The 18,982-nt window shown below is 36.3% G+C and overlaps 1 protein-coding gene across 3 annotated transcripts; it reads left to right on the top strand.

The window, feature by feature from the left end:
• The first annotated feature begins 1,032 nt into the window (after nt 1–1,032).
• Nucleotides 1,033–18,604, top strand: LOC148867004 (uncharacterized). 3 transcript variants are annotated; one of them, XM_088977951.1, is made up of 7 exons: nt 1,033–1,205; nt 8,007–8,260; nt 8,586–8,725; nt 10,065–10,167; nt 13,736–14,131; nt 15,000–15,337; nt 18,088–18,604. In XM_088977951.1, exons 2-7 carry the CDS (start codon nt 8,092–8,094, stop codon nt 18,241–18,243), a joined length of 1,302 nt encoding a protein of 433 aa, XP_088834077.1. In that variant the 5' UTR covers nt 1,033–1,205; nt 8,007–8,091; the 3' UTR covers nt 18,244–18,604. The 3 variants fall into 3 exon arrangements, with proteins under 3 accessions (XP_088834077.1, XP_088834075.1, XP_088834076.1); XM_088977949.1 differs by having other exon boundaries at nt 1,039–1,205; nt 13,580–14,131; XM_088977950.1 differs by having other exon boundaries at nt 1,065–1,205; nt 13,583–14,131.
• The last annotated feature ends 378 nt before the right edge of the window (nt 18,605–18,982 follow it).

Genomic DNA, 18,982 nt, shown 5'->3' with positions numbered 1-18,982 from the left:
TGAACCAATTAGTTGGATTGATTCAACCAAAAAACTAAACCGATCAAACCAGTTAATTTATTGATCCAATTTAGTTTTAGTTTGTTATTTTGAGAAAATCATAAAAACCACTGAGTATGATCCAACCTGAAAACTTTGGTTGATCAAACTATTCGGTTCAGTTTCAGTTGAACCAATTAGTTGGATTGATTCAACCAAAAAACTAAACCGATCAACCATACTGGACTCGTTCTAGTGGGCCCAAAGGGATCACGATCCTTTATCCAACTCATTTAGTGGGCCTAAAGAGAATCACGATAAATGTATGGTCCAAACCGGTGAGAGAGACCGAGAGAGAGAAACGAAGCTCAAGTAAGAGACACGCGTAAGAAATGTTTTTGCCTGACCCACATGCATGGTCCAGTAGCCTTCAGCTTCACGTGCTATCACAAAAGACTTCACGGGTCCCACCCACACTCCGGCCCCACCTAAAATTGATCTTTAATACCAAAAGTCCACCGTACGATCATAACCATCCCCTCACGTTCTTACTGTGGACCATAAAAGAACGTGGGACATACAAATATACAACCCTCCCCCTCTGTTACCTACCAACGTAACTATTCCGGACTCAGAATCATCAGATGATCGCAGCCGTTCAAAATGTATACTTTTTAATGTTGACAACTAACTGATTTTTTTCTGTTATCATGAAGCAAGTCGTCAAGTCAACTCAGTGGCTAGGGTATGGAATGGTTCCACCAGAGATTCAGCTGACCCAGTAGACGGTCCGGATTGATGATTGGGTGGACCTGATAAACGTCAGCACTGACTCTGGTGGGGCCCGCCGGAAGTCAATGGAGTTTCGGTTCGGGCGCCGACAAGTCGACGGCAGTTCGGCTTTCTGCCGTCTATCAAGCTTCCTCTCATTCCGCGATCCCGCGCACGTGTCCGGGTGTAGTGTCAAGCTGGATTCAGAATGGACGCGTCCAAATTCTATTGGTGATGACTGATGAGGCAAAGCTACTAAGGGATCGTATCCGAGCCGTTCGTGGGATCTCTGGACGTCAACATGTTCTTTCTCTCTCCTCTCTCATCTCTCTCTAAGACGGTTCGAAGCTCAAAAAGTGTAAGTTGATGGGTCTTGATTAGACCCTTTTTTCGCCCTTTCTCTTCTCAGTTTCAGCTGAGAGAGAAGGAAGAGGGGAGAGAGAGAAGAGGTACAGGTATGTGAAGATTCTTCTGATATTCCGTGTTCGTTGTCTTTGGTAGCTATGCTAATATCTTATTTTGCTCTTATTTTTCTTTTCATATTTCTTGTTTATGTTGATGTTTATTTGTTTCTTTAAGCACCCAGTTGGTAATTCGCGAGTTCGTTCCTTTTGTTTGTGAGATTTGTCTTGGTGGGTTGCTTTTGATTTTTATCTGGTGAATTGGGTTTTATTTTCTTTTGTTAATTGTAGTGATTTTGTGATTTGAGTCTGTTGTTGTTGAATCTGTTTTGAGACTGATTTGTTGGTTGACTTTGATTTTTCATGGAGTACTTTTGTGAAAAGTTTGATTTTTCTGTTCTTCTGTTCTTCTGATCCGGTTTCTTTCCACGAAGGAGGGTGTGCTTCTATGTAGGGGGTTTTGCTGTTTTTTGGGTTTCTCTGAACTCTAATTTATTCTTGGTTAGTTTGGGTTTTGAGCTTTTCTTTCTTTTTTTCCAATTAGTTTTCTTCTTTTCCTTTGGAACTGTTGTGTTTTGTGGTTTTCTTGTTTGATTTTTTTGATAGGTTGATTTTCTTGTTTGGTTAATTGCAATATATTTTTTTAATATCTTCTTTTAAAGGGCTTGTTAATCTATCTTTTGGCTGATTGACTTGGGTTTGACGGTCTAATTCCAAGGGGAATTTTATTTATGTTACACTGTTCTTTCCAAGTTTTGAAGTTTAAATCCAATCTATCATTTGGAAGTTATGGGCTTAGGAAAATTGCTTCTGCAACAGAAGAAAGGATTTGAAGCTTTTTAATCTTCATATGCTTGTATTTTTCTATAACTTTTAAGTTTTTGTTCCAACTGTTGTTAAAAATCTATTTTCTATAGTAAACAGAATTAGAAAAATATGTTCTATTATCTTGTTAAAAATGAGTAATTTTTATGCGGTTTTACAAATTCATCCACTTCTTGCACGAGATTGTAGAACTGGTTTTCTTTGCACAATTCTCAAAGTTGACACCAATTTCTCCTACTATCCTCTTCCCTATGAACTACTATGATTTGCAAGTAACTTGAGCAATATTTTCAGAATTCCTAGATGATGATCTTAGGAAGCTCATTAGCGGATCATACAGTATAATCCCTATTAAACATTATATAAATCATGTGTAAAGAAGTTGTGCGGCATTGTGACAAGTATTTTGCATCAAACTTATGGGTTACATTGTTACACTATGAGATCCTGGGAGACAGTGATCAAGACATGCTGGTGGAGTAATCATAGAAAAGAATGAAAGCTTAAGTGCATTAAGATAATTTCTATGTGTTGTTCTTGTTTATATAGGTAATAAAAAAATGGAAAAACAACTTGTACTTTTACTTGAGGGGTCAACTTTTAACTATTGAGGCTATTTTCTTGCTCATGCAATTGATGGATAAGTTTAAGATTTGTTTTAACTATCCTTCATTGGGAATATTAGGTTTCAAGTTTTTAAAAGGTCTGATGTCAATAGAAAAACAATTCTCTATGAGGGATCTGTCAACTTCTTCTGTATATTCACAAGTAGGAAGACAGAGAAGGGAAGTACAAGAAGCTACAATCAGTTTAAATAGGAACTTGAAACAAAAGTTGAGGTTTGGTTGATATTGGCTTTCATATCTTTGAAAATGGGAAACAGAAGATTTATAAAAAAAATGGGAAACTAAAGATGATCCTTTTGGGAAGCCACAGAAGATGTAGGCATGGAAGCAAGGAAAGATACTGTTGAAGAAGAAATCAAGTTTCTTAATATTCTTGTGTTAGTGGCAATTTCATAATTTCTGGGTCTTATGGATTTTCATATTTTTGACTTTTCTCTTATTTAACTTCTAGTTGTTAGTTTCTCAGGGATAGGGTTTAGGCATTTTAAAGGGTCAAACCGTCAAATTAGTTCATGCCATTTTTTTATTTAAGTATATTTTTCAGGGATCAAAACTTGTCTTTTGCATGATTTTGGTATCATTAATTGGTGGTTGAGTTATCTATCCAAATAAGACTAAGATGCATTTTGAGGGAGTTATGGTCATTTTACTAATAGGGTGTTAACATGTGACAAGATTTGGATGTTTATTTTCTTTGAGTCAATCTTTGAGTTGTTTTTGATTTCTCTAGTTGTAGTAGGATTTGTAAAGTGATTAGAGTTATTTAATGGGCTAGAGTCCTTATTTGAGTGGCTATATGTATTACCTACTGGTTTTGCTTGGTTTTGAAGCAATTAAAAGTTGTTAGTTGTTCTGAGTGAACTTCTTAAGTATAAATTTAAGCCTATGAAGGGAGATTAGAACCCTTATGTTGAGTCCATAAATGGTCATTTTTATTATTGGAACTGAGTTGAATTAATGCAATAAGAGTTTATTGTATACTTATGGGTAATAGTGTGATATTCTTTCTCCTTTTTTTTATCTCTTCATCTTTAAAGGTACAACACTCCTCTTTCTCTTCCCACTGGCAAACAGCCTAACCAGATTTGGAGTCAATGAGAGAGAATGAAATTGGGGATGCTGGGTCCAGGGGAAACAGTTGTAATTTTATGGTAATTTTTGATATCTGTCAACCTAGGGTTGTTGAAGTCTTGAGTTACCTAGCTCCCTAACTCTTTGGAGGATATGTTTGATCTTTATATTCTTCTAAATTTATTCATTAAAATTAAATGTCAATGATAAAAACTTTAGAGTGTAACTAAAGGGGAAATGATATTATAGTTAGGTTGCTCTTTCTACAAGCATCCCAAAGAGAGGCATGAGGTGCACCTCTCAACAAAGAAAAGCAAGAAACACAAACAAGAAAGCAATTACAACTTAGACCAATACAAGTCACCCCTATTTATTCCTTGCTTAGCTAAGGAATCAGCGATCCTATTGGCTGATCTTCTCTCCCATTGTATCCCCACTGTCATGTTTCATCTCTATACGCTCAAATAACAGTGTTTGGCTTATGTAACCACCCCACCACTATCTTGGAATCACCTACAATCAGCTTGTTCAGACTCAAATCTTTTGCTATCTGCAACCCTTAAATTACTGCCAAAAGCTCAGCCCTTATTGAGTCCCCCAAACCCACCAGTCCTGAGAACAAAGCAACGATTTGTCCATCTTTGTTTGTAAACACCCCTCCTGCTTCTGATGGGCCTGGATTTCCTTGATTGCTTCCATCAAAATTTAGTTTAATAAAGTCATCAATTGGAGGTGACCAAGGAGCACAAACCAACTCCTTTTTTTTTGATGAGCTTATCACCACCTCATGCCAATTCTTTCAAATATCAACTAACTTTGTCCCAACTATATGTGGTATGCTACATGTATCCTATTGCATTCTATTTTTCAGTGCACGAAATGACAATTCACAATCTATGTTCATAAGAGTGTGGTGAGGATTTTAATGGTGGGTTGCCAACCTGATGCAACCTTAGTCCTTTATCCGGGCTTGGGACCAGCCAACAAGCTCAACACAGACAGAGTTTATTGAGCAATTTAAAAGTGGATGTAAATAACGATCATCACCATCATCCAAGCCTTATCCCAACTATATGAATCAAGTTTCGCTAGTCCATTCTGTTTAATGCCATATCAATTGTTAAGTTATGGGTGTTGTTGATGGCCTTCTATGCCATAGTTTTCAAGGTGCCAAGGTGAGGTTAGGCGACAGGGGAGCGCCTTGTTGTCTAGGTGCCTGCCTGGGTGATAGATTTTTTTAAGTGAAAAACATATATCCTATGGTAGTTCCCTAGGTTCCACAACCATATTTCCTTGATAATTATCCATAATTTTCATAAGAAAAGTATAAGCTTCATATTAAAGCATAGAAAATCAACATATTCATAAGAAAAAGAAAGAAAAGAAAATTCAAAAAATATGGGAGCTGAACCCCTATTTTGTTATAGTACGTGCCAACCGGTTGGTTGATAAGGTATCTTGTTGGTCGTAGTGGAGACTTGGGATCGTATCCCTTTTGCACCTGGGTTGGGGGATGAGCCACCCCCGTTGTTTAGCCCTTCAAAAGAAATAAAAAGACCTTATTTTGTTATAGGAAAAGAAGAAGAAGAAAATAGAGCATTTAGCAATGTTTGTGTTGATTAAACCCTAATAAATAAGAAAATAATAAAAATAAATTAGAAAGTAAACACACAAAATGAATATTTTAGTTTAATAATGTCTATTTTATAATTGTAATCTCAAAAAATTAAGAATATAAAAGTATTTTACAAAACAATGTACAAAACTGTTTGGCAATTAGGCAAGGCGAGCCTCCAAGGGCTCCTTGTCACCTAGGCATCGCCTTGAAAACTATGTTCTATGCTGGATGTAAATAAACCAAAGTTGTTAAATATTCTTTTTAGTATAACAGTTTCATAACAAATATTTTTGTCTTGTATTTTCAAGTTGTGAAATATTTTTTTAGTATGATTGGTTTCATCACAAAAGTTGTTGTCCTTCTATGCTTTCCTAATTGCAATGTGTAAACAGATGCATCCCAACCTGATAGATTTTGACTTGTTATTATATATTTATGATGCTTCTGAAATGATGAACTTTCCTTGTTGCTGTTGTTATAAACCATTTTCTCCTACTCATCCGAATCCAGATAGGATACTATATATTCTTGTATCAAGTTCATATTATGGTTTGGTCTGAATTGGGATTTGGGCTTTAGAAGAGGCCTCCATGAGGGTGAAACCAACACTATCATGACCTTGATTCAAGATCTTGATAGAGTGGTGTTGGACCCTTCAAGAGGGTCCAGCCGAATTTGGACCCTTTCATCCTCAAGTTCCTTTACTTGTGCCTTGGTCTTTGTGCATTTAATTCAGCCGAGTGTTAGTCTGGGTATGCCCTTTTAGGAGTGAGCAAGAGAAACCGAAAAACCGAACTGAACCAATGAGACTGAATTGAAAGTTCTAGTTAACCAAAACAGTCGATTCGGATTTGGTTCCATATTTTAAAAAAACCAAAGGTATAGGTTTGGTTTTGGTTAACCAATATAAAAAACAATGTTTAATTGAACCGATCGGTATACATATATTTCTATATATTATATGTATATTATATATTTTTCATATATATTTTATATTATCCATATATTATAAATTAATAAATATGCATTATATATAAAAAAAATATATATATATATTTATTTGTAATATATATGTTATTTGTTATTTAAAATATAATATTTTATATGTATTTCTAGTTTTTTATTATATACTTATATAATTTTTTTATAATATATTGTAAATATAAAAACAAAAAAATCGACGAACCAAACCAATGGTTAACCGAACTAGGTAACCAGTTAACCAATTGGATTTGGTTCGGTTTCGGTTATCGATTTTCCAGAAACCGGTAATACCGGTTTGGTTTCAAATTTTTTTTTGATGAATGGGTTTGGTTTCAAAATTAAGCCCATAGTTTGGTTAACCGAATTGTGAGCACCCCTATGCCCTTTCCTGTAAAGGAGGTTTGGAGCAATCCTATTCCACCTAGGATTGGTGGTGTTTGCTGGGAAGTGTATTTGAAGAAAAAACCTAATTGGTGTCTTTCCCCTTTTTGGTGCCATCTCTGCAAAGCCAACGGTGAGTCTTGCTATCACTTATAAATCTCTTGTCCATTTGCTTCAATTTTGGAATGGTTTGCCTCTTTGTTTCGATGCAAGCGGACCCCCCAATCTTTCGTTCAGAGTTTGTTATTTTGTTGGAGGGCTGAAGAAAAGGGGAAGATTTCCTTGGAGAGAAATCAAAGATTTGTTTTTAAAGAAAAAGAAAGGAACGTGGAGGCACTAATTGATGCCATAACTATAAAATGGTTCATTGGGTGAAGACCCTGAAGTTGTTTGAGGATATTTCAGTTGGTGATTTGATGAGGAAGTGGAAGGAACTTCCTGATTTTGCTCATCTCAAGGAGAGTCTTAGGCTTGTTTGGTCCCCACGTAGTAGGGGATTCATTAAGCTGAATTTTGATGGTAGCAGTGAAGGAAATCTGAGTCCTTTAAGTATTGGAGGAGTGTTTAGAAATGAGGAAGGAGAAAGTATTGCCCTTTACTCTAGCCATATTGGGGTGGGTGATGCTTTGAGAGCTAATTTATTAGCCGTAATTGGAGAGATTTCAAAAAGGCAAGGATTTGAACATTTGGAAGCCACCAATTCAGGGAGACTCAAAGTTGGTCATTAGCTGGCTACAAAAGGAAGAGAATGTGGGTTGGTGGGGCTACATCTATGAGGAGAAGAATCAAGTGGCTGCTGCAAGGGATGAATGTTACTCTAAAATGGGTTTAAAGAGATGCTAATTCTTTTGTTGGTTCTTTGACTAAACATGGTGTGGGTAGGAACCGACTATATTGGGCTTGGTTGTAACATTGTTTCCAGCTAAGAGAGTTTATCTCTCCCTTTCTCTTATTTGTTTCTTTTTCTTTGATAATTAATGAATTCTGTTTCTGTTATTAATAAAAAAGTCAAGTTCATATTATGTGCCAATTTATTCACATGCTAGGATATTTTGGCCATCAGCTATTGTCTTTCTTCTCTCCTGGCTACAATTAGAATGGTACCATATGTGTCGTGTAGGCTTCATATCTTTGACCAAGATATTCACTTGTTTGGATATTTTTGACTTTGTATCTTTTCAAATGACATATCTATCTTTACATGATAAAGGTTCCATGCTACTATATCTTATTGACTCACTTGTAGTTCTCCCTCTTTTTTTTCCTTTTCTAGTGATACCATTGCTCCTTTGGTTGTTCCTGTATTCTGGTATCTATTTGATTACTAAGGTAAAACACTTTGTATTGCAGATTGGATGCAAACGTGTATAGAGGTCGTATTTTTTATTTGACATTTTTGAATTAATTGTTTGGTATATCCACAAGCATAGATCAAATGCCGGCACTAAAAATGAAGGTCAAGTCAAGAACAGGCTGTATAAAAGATGGAAATGGGCTTCGGGTCTGTCAACGGTCAAGTAAAATATCCAAGGATTCATGTTTTCAGGTCAGAATGTCTCAACAAGAAGCTGAGTTGGGCAGTTCTATTGAAGATTGCCAAGATGGTAAGAAATTACATGTTGTCTTTCTTGCAAGATACCTTTCAGTGGGCATCATGAAAATAGATCACAGAGCTTCCACAGTTTTTAAAAGAGTACTCTGTAGTGTATCGTGTTTTTTAGTTCATACTTGCTTCAAAATTTCTATCCTGTTCAATCACCATATTCTTCTCCTTCAAAAGTTTGTTTTCCATAACATTTAACTCTGTTCATCATATTGTTTTCATTTATTAATTTCTATGTGCAGTATGAACTTAATTCCTAATTATGAAGGGAATGGTGCATCCCATGAAATTTTGTACTCTTTTTTAATGTTTACTTCTTGTTGCAGTTTTTCCCAGCATTGAAGTGCCTTTATATAAAATTAGAAGTGATGAAGCTGTTGAGCATCAACAATTAGTGGACGAGGAAGCCATTAGGTCACAAAGGTCATCATCATCATTAACTGATTCTGCATCTATTGAAAGAGAGGTATGGAATTAATTATGTATTGTTTTTTGAACATGTCTGAATATTGTTGTATGAAAGTTGTTTAGTTTGTTTTTAACATCTTGAGATTACACATTTCCCCGTTCAATCATATGTTATTTATATGACAATTGTTTTGTTGGAAAGTGACTGCTTATTTCACCGTCATGAAGTTATGAATACTCTGTTCGCAAGTCACAAATGATATGCCTACGTTATTTTTGTTAAATAAACAAAAGGAATGGTAAATGGACTTCTTATTGTGTAATAACCACACAGTGGAAGGGTTTGGTGGTCAAGCTTTTCTTTGAGCTTGAGTTGGTTTGCTGCATCGATACTGCAGGGTTACATGTCTGTCTTTTTCCTAATTTGTGCTCATATGGTACATTGTGGGTCAAGTGAATGATTAGTTTGGTTCTTCAATATTTCTGCTCACATCAGAAGGCCCTTGGAATCCCATACATCCTTTAAGATAAATCAAATTGCCCATAATCAACATGAACCACTTGTTCAAATGGATAACTTGGGATGTGAACAACCTAGCAGACATGCTGGCAAGGGAAGGTGTGAACAAAAATGTTTTTGAATGGGGACTACGTGGTCCAGGAGGAGGGCTTCCAAATTTGAATTCATTGCAATTTTTTCAATTAGTCATCCTTGAGCTGCATGTATCAACTTGCCCTACAAGTTTCCTGGGTTGTATGGTTCTACTTTGAAATGAACACATTTCACACTATTGATAAGGAAAAAATTTGAACAATGGATCAAATAATGACACTTTTTGGTTGTACATTTACTTTCAATACACATGATTGATTCTATTTTTTACTGCATTAGTTTTGCTTACTTTTTCACTTCCCAATTATCTTTCTATTTTTTTCTTTTTTTTTTTTGACTCAGGAAACTGATCCAGGATATTAATATCATCCTACAGTTATATTTCTAGGCCATCTGATTCATGGTATTGAAGACATCAAATCCTGTTTATACCTGCTTAACTGAGGCATTATATATCTATTTTACAGGGAGTTTTGAAAATTACCTTGAAGGATATAATTAATTGAAGATTTATTTCAGCCTAGACCAACCTTCCTGATAACATGTAAAGCAAAGAATGAAAAAAAAAAGTGTGTGATCTGTCAAAATGTTATATTGGTACTGTTATGTGTAGGTTAGTTATCTGTTATTTTTGCTAACATCAACTGATTTCTACATCTTGGTTTTGCTTTAGCTTACTTGTTTTCCAGTAATTAGATCTTTTTAAGCTGTTGTTTCATTGAGATTGGTCATTCAGGCTTTTATATTAATTAATGCAGTGACAATTTTGTTACTTGAATTGCAGGAGATTCTACCAGCCACATGCCCATCAAACTTGGAAACAATCTTCTCACCTATTTTGCAGTCTGATGAAGTTAACTATAAATCAAATTTTCAAAGCTATACAGGTAAAGCCTTTTCTTTTCCTCCAAAGAAAAAAAACCTATACGTACTCAATGTTCCTGTTAGTCAATAGCTATTTAATTAGCACGTTCCCTCACCTATAGAATTGTTTGGTGCATACTGTGGAGTAGCTTGAACTTTTTAATTATGGCATCATCCTTGGAGGCTTGCCCACCTGCTGGCTGAAGCTAGAGATGTTTTGGCTTCTATGAATGTGAAGCTAGTCTGGATTCACAGGGAACTTAACACTGTAGCTGAAAGCTTAGCCAAATCAGGAGCCCATAGAGTATCTTTGTTATCTGATAGTTATTTGCCTCTGTAGTTATGTTCCTGCCTTCTAAGGCTCTTGTACACTGTTAACTTTTCTCAGTAAACTTTTAATAAAGCTCAGTTAACCTTTCTCAAAATAAAAAAAAAGTCAAGTATTCTCCACTTAAAGGACAAGAGGATATTCACATAAGTATTTTACAACTCAGACAATGTTGGTTCCAACCAAAACTCAGCTGAATGATCCACAACTTGGCTTACAGCCTGCCTGACCCTATATTGGTTCAGAACTAATTGTGGGGATTTTTTTGCAAAACAAATGTCAAATCGTGTTTTTGAATGATGAATAAAGTTAGAGCATGTGTTTGAATCTTCAAAAGAATCGATATAGAAAAGAAAGATTCTGAGGTGTTACAGAGTGAGCAAAAGAGAATTTTAGACATTTACTGGATTTTGTCATTGTTGAGCAAATTCAAATTGTTCATTAAGATAAAAAGGTTCCATGTCCCAATCACAATTGCAAAAGTTTATTTTGATATTCACTTCTTTTACTATCCCTCCTATCTGAATCTGAACTCATGCTTTTAAAGTAATGTTAGATGCAAACCATAAATCCTGAATCCAAACATTAAATGGAGGCATCATTGGTGAGGTAGGTGCTGTTGGAAGGGTGGAATCAACATGAGAGTGGTGACACTGTAAAACATGTGAGATTGATGCCTATTTTGTTTTAATGGCAGTATGCCTTGGTGATCATTGGTTTAAGCTTTAATCTTCGTTCATTTCCATTTCCCTTCTTGAGACATTTGACTTGGAATCATATGCTTAGAGAGTCCTGAAGTTGAAGCAGATGTTATGGTTGGAACTATTTGTTTGACTGCATGGATTATGACCCACAAAAAGGATAATAGAGGAAGCATTCTTCTCTTTATTTTGCATCTTTTGGGGGCATCCTGGGTTTTGTAGTGGTCAATGCAAATGATCAGGTTGGTTCTTTATCAATTTGTTCCCAACTGCCCGATTAGACTCCTAATTTTTTGACCATATGCCTATAAGTCCATGAACATTCCTGATTAGTCTCCAACCACCTTGTGACAACCTTTGGAGTCTACTTTAGTAATGGCATTAGTATTGTTTAGTTTTATCTTCTTAAGCCTTGTTAACGCCACTAGTAGTTTTACTCTTGTAGAATCTCCTCCCACAATTGGACCTGAAAACATTGCAATTACGTTTCATTCACTCTTCCAACACCTGACAAGCCTGGGTTGCCTAGGCTGCAACTATCAAAGTTCAACTTGACAAAGGACATAGCTGTAGGTTGCAATGAAACAGCTATTTTTTTCCTTCCCACTAGCAGAATCAGCCACTTTTTTTTCAAATTTCTGCTGATGTCATCAATGATCTCGCATTTAACTCTTCTTTCCTTGTCCTTGAAAAGCGTTGAGTTCCTTTCCTCCCAAATACACCACAGAACTGCTGCCCTTGTACATCTCCAAAGGATTTCTCCCCCTTCTTACTAATTTGGTGAGAAGGAGGCTGTATCAAATAATATCTTCAATATTGCTGGAGGCAGCCACCTGCAAGTGAAATCTGAAAAAAAGTATTCCCAAATAACAGCCGCAAAGTTGCAGGAGACTATTGATAAAAAAAAGTTGCAGATTAGCAGGTGGAAGGTGTTTTCACCTATTATAAAACCCTACATCCCACAAAGTTGAAGTGAGAAGACATACAACAGCTTAGGGCTGACTGCTTATCGGAAGGTAGGACAGGATTACCCTGTTACATAGAGATGTTTCTTTGTTATCCCTTCTTCTGTTAGTGCAGCAGCGAGACTGTTTTCTGATCTTGGTGTCCACTGTCCGCTTGAACAGGCAGTTAAGGTTAGGGAAAAAATGCCTTTCTTTCTCTAAGCAAGAATCTTAGAGCCAAGGGCTTACAGACTTGTAGACAACCAGTTCACCACCCGGCAATCCTCTTCTACAGTTGGTCCGTTTCACCTCAAGGAAATGACTTAATTTTAAATCTAGGCAAGGATCTCTCTCCTCAAGGACCTTCCTTCCTGTGCTGGCCCTGAAAATCTTATGGAGATGTTGCTAAATGGTCTCTAAAGACTTCTACATGGTAGGCCTGTATTGCTGAGACAGCACTCTTCAAAGTTAAGTTTAATTATTCCCATCTCTGGTGCCATCTATGTAGCTATAACCTGTAGTTTTCTAAGGGTAAAAAATCCACTGAAGGACTATATCTCAGATTCTCAATATTGAATCCAAAGAAACACCTTTGAACTCATTTTTGTAATCATCCAGAAAGCAACCTTCATCATGATGAATTCCATAGGTTTTTCCTCTTGCTCCTTGTTATTAGAGATTTTTCCATTGACCATTGATTGGAAACCAAATTATCCATACTATAACAGTTCTGGTGCAAATTCTACACAGTTTCTCCCTTTATGTGTCCAAGAATAACCAAAAGAGGAATTATTTTGAATGAAAATGCAACTGTATTTTAATTATGAGGTATGAAAAAAAGAGGGAGAACTAATGCCAGTTTCTCCATAAATCTACTCAAATTTCTGTAGTCTGAATGTCTGATTTGAATCTCTTTGGCTTTGTGGGTGATGATGATTGAAATTTTCTTTTTTATTTACCATAAAAAGATTGAAATGAATCATTTATTGCCAAATGCTAGTAAATTGTGAAGACCATTTAGTTGTTTCATGTAGATTCTGTTGTTTGGCATTCATTCCATTTCATCATTTGCAGATGCTTCGTTTTAGGTAGAAAATTGGCTTCCATTGATTTTCTTATGATTGTTGCTAGTTGGCTCTCGTTTTAGACAACCTTTGTCACATGTTGAGCTCTTTGTTTTGCTTCTAGCATCAATAATTACTTGGCTTTTTTTTTTTTTTTTTGATTTTTTTGTTCTCTTCACATATAACATAACTCTGAGCTTTCAACCATATGCTTTTAGTCTCTCCTGTGATGATTCCCCCATGGTCTTCCATTCTTCTCCATGGTATTTTTGCATATATTAAAATCTCTTATCAAGCATGAAGTGATCACATAAAAAAGTTGCATAAAGTTTCATGATAACCAATTATTCTGCAAAAAAAGTGAATCCAGTATTTCTTACCCTTTACTAATTTTACAGTAGGGAGTGACAATTGTTCTGATATGGCACATTTGAAAGCTGATGCCTCTGATGATGGAAGCAGTGGCTCATGCGATGATTATCAAACATGCAACATATCAAGTTTTTATATTTCTGATAGGTGTCTTACTGGTTTAACCTATGATGGGAATGCAGAATTTGATGATATTATGGAAGCCAATCCATTCCTCAACCATGGATATACTGATTCAAGTTTGATGTTCGATATGGCTGAGGGATGCATGATATTGCCTTTCCTTGAGGAAACTGTGGAAATGAGCAATAACCTTGATGGTGAACCATGTGAAGGAGCCATGATGAGCTCAGATGATGGATGTCTATATCTAGCGATCCATCAAACACAGTCCCTTACCCAGGAACCTGATGTTAGTTCACACTCTGTTGACTCTGACGAAGTTGAATACTTTGATCCACAGTTGTTTATAAAAAATTTACCTGATCTACCAGAAGTTGTTCCAACTCTGTGGCCTATGTTGTTACCCAAGGAATCCCGGATAAAGAAGCCTGTCACTTTAGTACTTGATTTGGATGGTAAGGAAGTTTTTGATATTTTTTGTTTGGTGTATAGTTAATGGTTTGTTTATTTGTTTGCTTATTATCTTATAATAACTTAGACTTTATTTTGAAATAATTTAATTAACTCCACTTATAACTATGATATATCTATAAATTCATTCCTCTTGGATGTGTGCAAACAAATTGAACAAGCTCTGGAACCACTTTCATGGATTTCAGTCATATATTAGAGCATCCAATGTAGCATGGACACAGACACGGGTTGAAATCTGATGTGTGCTCAAGACTAGAGTCCAATTAAGCAAGATGAGAAAACATGGACTCACGGATACATCTATGGAAAAGCATATACTATTAAAATAGTTCACATTTTTTATTAACTAATCTATGAAAGTTGCCTTTGTTACTTAATAATGTTTGATTTGAAAATTTTCTTTTCCTGTACATTGGCTGTTCACTTATGTCAAATAAGCTAGGATATTAAAAGAAAATGCAACATAGAAAGTGTCCTCAAGAATCTTTTTAGTGTTGGACTTCAACGTGCGTTCAATTTAGACACATCTTCCATTTAAGAGCGTCTACGCATCAGTGGGAGTATCCTAAACTTTGCGATTTCTATATTATGTGTTCTCATAGGTTTCAATTCTCTGGATCCTGCAATGTGCTTTATTTTGCATTAAGAACCAAAAATACATGTCACAATTCAAACACCACCACTTGCTGGATCCTGGGTGTTGTAACCTATGACATTGTTTTTTGTGGTAGTTTATAATCCCCATGCTGAGCCTCGTATTGGTTGAATGCATCTGTTATTTTTATTGTTTTGCGAATATTTGATGCATGCCATTTTTTCTAAAGTTATTGTTGTTTTCCATCTGTATAGAAACACTTGTTCATTCTACTCTGGAGCCCTGTGATGATGCAGACTTCACCTTTCAAGTTCATTTCAACATGAAGGAGCATACTGTCTATGTACGGCAGAGGCCTCACCTTCGGACATTCTTGGAAAGAGTTGCGGAGATGTTTGAGGTCATTGTGTTTACTGCCAGTCAAAGCGCATATGCCGAGCAACTCTTGAATATACTGGATCCAGACAGAAAGCTTATTTCTCGACGTGCTTATCGTGAGTCATGTATCTTTTCAGATGGTAGCTACACTAAAGACTTGACAGTTTTAGGAGTTGACCTAGCAAAAGTTGCTATTATTGATAATTCTCCACAGGTATTATTTTCCTTCCCATCCTTTCCCCTCCTCACAAATCTTCATCTCCTGTTTGATTGCTATGCAATGGACTTCTATTTATCAAGTGAGTATTTATATGCTCTATTTTCATAGTTGTAACAACCTTGTAATGCTTTTACTGAGAGAAAATGTTATATGGGATCAGAAAATAATTTTCTATCAGAATTTCTTTTGGTCATCGTGACTCCGAAGGAGAAAATTCATTATCATTTTTTTGAGAAAAGGTAAAGTATATTGTATTACTTGTATGAAATGGGAGAACCCATTACAATTAGGCTGTATACGGGGGAGAATCCTGCAGTAAGAACTATATTGTATTAATTGGAAGCTTAGATGCTTTTTCCCAAGAGAGAACCTTTGCTGTCATGGTATGTATAGCTTCATCTATTTGCGAGGATTTGCCTTCAAAATTCTGCTATTCCTCTCCTTCCAAATAGTCCAAAAGTAACTTCATCTATTTGCGAGGATTTTCCTTCAAAATTCTGCTCTTCCTCTCCATCCGTGGCATATCCCAAATAATTTTTCCATTCTTTGATTGGTCTTCAATGAACCAGCTGTTTAGGAATCCAGCAGCAGTGCTAGGAAAAACTGAGTTCAGATATTGGTTGACCACCAAATTACTCAAGTAAGTCTGTCTGCTCACTGGGCAATTTAAAAGAGATGGTCTGCAGTCTCCTTAAGAGCATTACATAGAGGGCAGCTAGGGGAGGTAAGAGGGATGCCTCTCCTGCTTATCTTGTCTTTGGTGACACAATTTCCAAGGACTTCTGATCACACAAGAAAGGCAATCTTTGATGGCGCTTTCTGTGTTCAAACAACTCTGGAGAGGAAATAGGGGTTACCCGAGCTTAGGTGCTGCATCATTAGTTGACTAAGAAAATCCTTTTCTTGTCCCACTTCTAACTTCTGCTATCCTCCTCAAGACTCAATTGGCTGATATTGTTGGAATTGGGGAATCATGCCCTCAAGACTCTCAATTTCCCAATCAAAGAGGTTCCTTCCAAAAATGGGAGTCTAGGTACCAGATTTTCACTCAACGGAGAATAATTCAGCCACAGTTGCCTCTTTGTTGATGGCAACATTGAAGAGACTTGGGTTGATTTGGCCAAGGTCCTTTAACAATGCCAGGAATCCAACCAAAATCTCAACTGAGAGCCATTGTCCAGATTATTAGCAACTCCTTCTAAGTGAGCATGAATCTTCTGAATGCCCTTCCAAACTGCAGTGTTGGTGGTATGGGTAGCAGGATTAGCATCCCAGCCTCCATTGGATAGCCCATGTTTGCTTGCAATCAGATGACACCGTCAATTATTTCTTTCAGCATTGAATCTCCAGTGCCATTTTCTTAGAAGAGCAATGTTTAGGGATCAGGAAGTTGTTGGTTGAAGGAGATTCAAAGGTGATCATAAGCTGGCTAAAAGATAATGATAAAGTTCCGTGGTATTTCAGGAATGAGGTTAAGAAACTTAAAAGATTTTCAGAAGATATACAGGTGATTTTGCAGTGGGTCCCTAGATCAGCAAACAGCTTAACTGATCATTTTGCTAAGCAAGGGGTCAATAGAAGGAACTGATTTTGGGCTCATTTTTAACTGTAAGAAAAAGGTTTTTTCTATTGTCTTAAAGATCATGGGGTAGCCGAGGCTACTCATATTATTGTAAATTTTGTTCCTGATTTAATAAAAGATTTATTTCTGCTGCTGATAAAAGAAAATGTTTAGGTTCCTGATGCAATAAATTCCCAGGTCACCTGACTTATTTGGAGTACAAATACTAGTCCAATCCACATCTTCCATAAGAAATCTCTTTTAATCTTTTCCAGATTCTCTGCAACCTTTAAAGGGGCTTGGAGCATTTAATGGAAATGGCTTGAGAGGCTAGAAAGAGTGCTTTTGATTAAGGTTAACTTCCTTCCCTGAGAGAGATATCTGGCTTTCCATGAGTACAGTTCTTTTGACATATCTCAATAATTGGATCACATATGGAGCTTGAGGATTTGGCACCTAATGGGGGCTGTTGGTATGATGATGGAAGTTGAGCCACCTTGCAACCCAAAACATTAGCCAAATTTTTAATATCTGGGGCCTGTCCAGCTGGGATTAGAGAGCTCTTTCCCAGTTGATTCTGAGGCCAGAAACGATTTGGAACCAAGTCAGAATTCCCAATAAGTGCTGAAGATGTGAAGTGGAAGTGTCCAGAAAAATAAAGTATCATCAACAAACTGGAGGAAGGTAGTTTTTGGACCATTCCTGCACATTTCTAAACCTGAAATAGACCCTCCCTCTGAAGCTCTCTTCATGAGAGAAGCTAAGGCTTCTGTTGCACATATAAATACAAGAGGGGAGAGAGGGTGTCTCCCTTAGATCCCTAGAGCTTTTGAAATGCCTGGGAGGCACTCCATTGACCGGAAAAATCATTTTTCATAATCACTATTGGATCCTTTCCCAGCTATTTACTAGTATGAAAAGAGTAATCAGTCCTTTTGTCTCATCCATTTAAGAATCAATTTGGTGTCTCTGATCTTTTAGTATAGTGGTTCTAGAGAGGTACTTTTCAACCGTTGTATTTAGAGTTTGAGCATTCTGTTTTCCTGTGTATCCATAGTACAAGAAATGAACTGTGGAATTTAGGGATTTCAGGTTTTTAGTAGTTTAAGTGCTTAATGAATCTTGTCTATTATATGATTAGCTCCTGTTTTGAATAATTCGTTCTCTCTTTTTATGGTTTCAGGTTTTCAGGTTGCAAGTGAATAATGGGATCCCAATTAAGAGTTGGTTTGATGATCCATCAGACTCTGCATTAATTTCATTGCTTCCCTTCCTTGAGACCCTGGTTGATGCTGATGATGTCCGTCCTATCATTGCAAAGAGATTCAATAATGAGTAGCAGCTCCCCATCTTCTTTTGATAGTATCAATTTAACCACCCTTTGTCTCTCCTCTCTTCTCAAGCCATAGTGAGATCTTTCAGTATGCTCAACTCCTACCCTTCTCTGGGTTGAGGTCATTTAATATAAATAAATTAGTTCTGTCGGTGAGTTAGTTGTTGGTATTTTCCCCATCTTACTTTATCCTCTTCGCAGAAAGCCTCTGTGAGGATTTGTATCTACTTGTGTTAGAGGTAGTGGCCAAGAATATTTCTATTTATTTTTCATTGTGCAGATAAAGATGCAGGTTTTTCCATACAGGTGTGTATATGAATGAATTTAGAGTGGAATAAAATTTGGTTGCAGATTCTGTTTGCTTTGATTGTTGTGGAATTTTCATCAGATGACAGTTTCAGTTTGCAGTTACAGATTTCTTGCTACTTTCTCTCACATGATATATATTTTTATTTCACCTGTTATGAAGTGAAAAATAAAACCTGTTTCTAATATTTTAATAAGCTGTGAATATTGACTTGACACAATATATTCTCAACTACGAGTTATAACCTATTGATAAAAATAAACTACGAGTTATAACCTGATTTTATTCCAGCCTCTTGGCATATAATTGGTGTTTCACTTCCTTTTTTTACATAGTTGACATCTCCCATAGGTCTTTCACTTTTAAGTGCAGAAGACAAAATGGATAATACCTCTAAATGTTGACAAGTATTGTTAGAACAGTGGCCATTATAGTGTT

The sequence above is a fragment of the Nelumbo lutea genome, chromosome 3 (genome assembly GCF_056320005.1).
Source record: "Nelumbo lutea isolate HS-2025 chromosome 3, American lotus-T2T, whole genome shotgun sequence".
Classification (NCBI taxonomy): Eukaryota; Viridiplantae; Streptophyta; class Magnoliopsida; order Proteales; family Nelumbonaceae; genus Nelumbo; species Nelumbo lutea.
Note: the sequence above shows the minus strand (reverse complement) of the source record. Positions and strands in the feature narration are given on the sequence as shown.